The 3,853-nt window shown below is 33.9% G+C and overlaps 1 protein-coding gene and 1 long non-coding RNA gene across 2 annotated transcripts in view; one reads left to right on the top strand and one right to left on the bottom strand.

Moving 5' to 3' along the window:
• LOC106468860 (translin-like) overlaps positions 1-3,853 on the top strand; it is a 41,988-nt gene that overhangs the window by 27,796 nt on the left and 10,339 nt on the right. Inside the window, exon 5 of the mRNA XM_013929302.2 lies at positions 2,631-2,710. Within this exon, the coding sequence (XP_013784756.1) occupies positions 2,631-2,710 (80 nt within the window). The remainder of the gene's footprint in view (positions 1-2,630; positions 2,711-3,853) is intronic.
• LOC111088133 overlaps positions 3,598-3,853 on the bottom strand; it is a 1,427-nt gene continuing 1,171 nt past the window's right edge. The window contains exons 2-3 of the long non-coding RNA XR_002612731.1: positions 3,735-3,836; positions 3,598-3,686 (exon numbers count right to left, since the gene is read on the bottom strand). This is a non-coding gene — a long non-coding RNA (uncharacterized LOC111088133). The remainder of the gene's footprint in view (positions 3,687-3,734; positions 3,837-3,853) is intronic.

Below are 3,853 nucleotides of genomic sequence, written 5' to 3'. Positions count from 1 at the left end.
CTGATGAACACTTGAAAGTTTTTGAATGTCCAGTTTGGTCAGTGACAAGCAAATATCACCTCTCTTCACAACATCAAGGCAGTGAAGTTTTGGTCCCCACTCAGAATTTACTGTGGCCCCCTAATTTTCCATCATTTACGTGTGGCCCCTTAGAAACATGGCATGGCCCCCTGGGGGGCCATATAGTCCACGTTGAGAACCACTGTTCTAATGTAGAAAACATGAAGCTATGATTGAGTTTTACCAACCTATTTGTATCTCTATTCAGGAAACAGTCCTCAAACCTGTCAATACTTTCTTGAATTGGCAGTTTTCAATGTTGCAGGAGGGCAACATTTGTGGTAAATGTATACATAGCAGTACTTATCAGCTACCATACCCCACCCATGCCTGTTCCACTTTAAATACATGCAGAGGCTCTGGTCATCCATCACTCATTATGTACTCCTAGTTTACTTTTTATATCTGCCACCTGGAGAAAACATTAATCAGGTAAATCTTGTTGTCCTCCATTTCTTATCATTGGAGTCTTCACTGTATACAATCTGCTCTGGGAATTTGTTGATATGAGAAGTAAGTGTAGATCTGCATAGCTCCTACTCTTGGATTACACTTTCTTTCTTTCTCAAATTCTGGTACTAAAGACTGCTAAAGATGAAATCGAAAACAAAAGAAGAGTAAAACATTTTTACAGTTTGAAACCATCAGAGGAAGGGCATTCCAGCCTGAAACAGTTTAATCATTAAACACCTATTTAACATTTTTACAGTTTGAAACCATCAGAGGAAGGGCATTCCAGCCTGAAACAGTTTAATCATTAAACACCTATTTAACATTTTTCTGTGGTATAAGTTTTCCCCCCAAGATGACATAATTCCACTTCCTTTAATCTATCCACCTGTTCATCAGATTGTCCTTCTTTCATTTGTTTGAAAGGTAGACATTAATGCATGTGATAGTGATCATTTTCAGCAAGAACTTCCTGTGTTAGTACCATGTGACTTTGGTGTCTTTAAAAATGCTAAAGGCTAATTGGCAATTCTATACTACTATTTTGAGAAATGGGTGCCCACAGAAATATTTGCAGGGGGGGGGGCAAAACATGTATGCTTTTACAGTGTAAATCAACAGACTAAAATAATATGTGTGCTTAAACACAAAGACAAATTTACAGTTTTAATAAAATTACTAAAAAATATTTAGTTTAACTATGATGTTAAGTTTACATTATATTATGTGTAATTTTTTGTGAAATGTAAAGGGGGGGAGGCAAATGCCCTTCTCTTGCTCTTTCCTGCAGGCACCCATGTTTTGAGACTTGTTTTGCTAAGCATTCTAGCTCCTACAACTGCCCTCCTGATTTCTTGGCCATTAAGATTTGGCCTTAGCATGTTCTCTTTGATGTTTGGTCTGCTGACTAGGAGGAATATAACAAACCATTTAAAAAAAAAAGTTGAACTAGATTTAGTTTGGCAATACATCCGTTAGACCGAATGTTCTTCATTTAAGTACACATTTTATAACTTCCTTATCTAGTATATCATATATTAACATGTATGGATGAAAAGTGCTAGGAAATGTATTGCTATCATCATTTAGACTGATAGTGTGTTAGTGGCTTTACGCACGATCCTTGAAACTCAATATGTAAACCAGTCCCAACAATTCTAAACCCATTTCACACCATACTTCTTGGCAGCTGATCTACAATTCAATATTATTATTTACAGTAACCTTTGGAGTTTTTAACATGCTTAGTTCAGACTATTTTTGGCAGCAAAAGGTCTAGTTTAACCTGATACTGAGTGAAAGCTTTGGAAAAAAGAACTTTATGTAGGAGTCAGTTGTGATTCCAGGTAGAATGTAAAAAATTAACTAGGTTATTAGAAGTTATTAAACACAAATGTTTTGTTTCTGTTGGAGAAATGAAAACACCTCTTCTGTAGCTAGCAGATGGACTGATGAAAAATTTTGATATAATATGGAACTAGTAGACAATAAGGAATTACCTGTTCTATTTGTTAACAAATGAACATTCTGTTTTCCTCAAAATTGTTTGAATACCACCAATATCAATTCCTAGTTACTAAATAATGATAAATAAGATTTCAACAACTGATATTTTAAATTAAAGAAAATGTTCCATTTTCTTTATTTCCAAAAGCATACACATTTTTTATCTATTGGAATGAGTAGTATTGAATCACAGTAACTGTAATAAGTTTCAGTAAATATGTAATATCTTAAACCATGTTAGGGATGATTAATTTATATTGTTTGTCATAGAGTATTTATTGATTTGTTGTATTTTTTTATGGTAAATCTGATGTAGTTCAAGGAGTGGAAGTATAATTTGAAACTAATGTTACCTCCTGCATAAAAACTTGATCTATCCAAAACAGTGTAAGGTGAAATATGTAAACACTGATCATAATTGTAGCAACGACCGATGCATATTTCATGATTATAATGCTTGAATTTGTATAGAATTATCTTATCAAAGATGTTAATTGTGTTTTATTTAGGTTTTATGTACAATTGAATTGCCAAAGATGCTAAGTACTTATTTAGGTTTTGGTAAACAGCAATGAAGGTTTGTTGTGACAACTTTTTTTTTTACATGATTTCAGTTGAGGTTGATAGAACGCAAGGATTCCACCTAGATTTGGAAGATTTTTTGATGGGACTTTTGTATCTAGCAGATGAACTGGTATGTCAGTATCCATATTCCATTTTAGATATATATATATATATCTGTAGATCAGATCTATATAGCCAGAAACACATCTATAAACCATTTCAAGTACGTAATTCTAAGAATATTTTTAAGTGATTGAGATATGTGGTTATAAGTGTATCTGTAAATCCTTTTACTTTAGGCACATCTATCAGGGTGTGATTTAATGGTCTGTGAAATTCTAAAAGTAGGTCAAAATCAATTCTTGCATGTTTACTTCATAATGGCATTAATTTAAAACAGTTGCTATCATTTATTGTACTGTTTTTAAAGTTTCACTTTTTCACAGAGCTCTAACCTATCATATGTGTTGATGCATACACGACCATATGTATATATACATAAAAAGCTTTTTATTCTATTATGCATATTTTACAGAAGATTATTATAAACATTTTCAAGGCACTTTTTATGTATGTGCTCAGTCATTTTAACTGTCAAATACCTTAATGGTATGAGCCTCATGTAAGTCTTGCATGGCCTGGTGCTTAGAGTGATCAACTCATAACTTGCGAGTCTTGGGATCGAAGCCCATTGCCAAACATGCTTACTAGTTCAGCAGTGAGGATGTTATAATGTGAGGGTCAATTCCATTGTCTTTTCATAAAGAATAGCCCAAGAGATGGTAATGGGTAATGTTGGTTAGCCTGCCCTCTAACCTATTACTTAAAAATTAGGGACAGCTAGTGCAGATATACTTTGAGTAGCTGTGCACAAAATTCAACAAATGAGCTTCACAACTTACCTTATCATAATCTGTATAATCTAACACTAGGAGCTTTGCTTCACATCTTACCTTATCATAGTCTGGATGATCTAACACTAGGAGCTTTGCTTCACATTTTACCTTATCATAGTCTGGATAATCTAACACTAGGAGCTTTGCTTCACATCTTACCTTATCATAGTCTGGATGATCTAACACTAGGAGCTTTGCTTCACATTTTACCTTATAGTCTGTGTAATCTAACACTAGGAGCTTTACTTCACATCTTACCTTATCATAGTCTGGATGATCTAACACTAGGACCTTTGCTTCACATTTTACCTTATCATAGTCTGGATGATCTAACACTAGGAGCTTTGCTTCACATTTTACCTTATAGTCTGTGTAAT

Source organism: Limulus polyphemus, unplaced genomic scaffold (assembly GCF_000517525.1).
Source record: "Limulus polyphemus unplaced genomic scaffold, Limulus_polyphemus-2.1.2 Scaffold3194, whole genome shotgun sequence".
Lineage (NCBI taxonomy): Eukaryota > Metazoa > Arthropoda > Merostomata > Xiphosura > Limulidae > Limulus > Limulus polyphemus.
The sequence above is the reverse complement of the archived record's forward strand: the minus strand, read 5'-3'. Positions and strand labels throughout refer to the sequence as shown.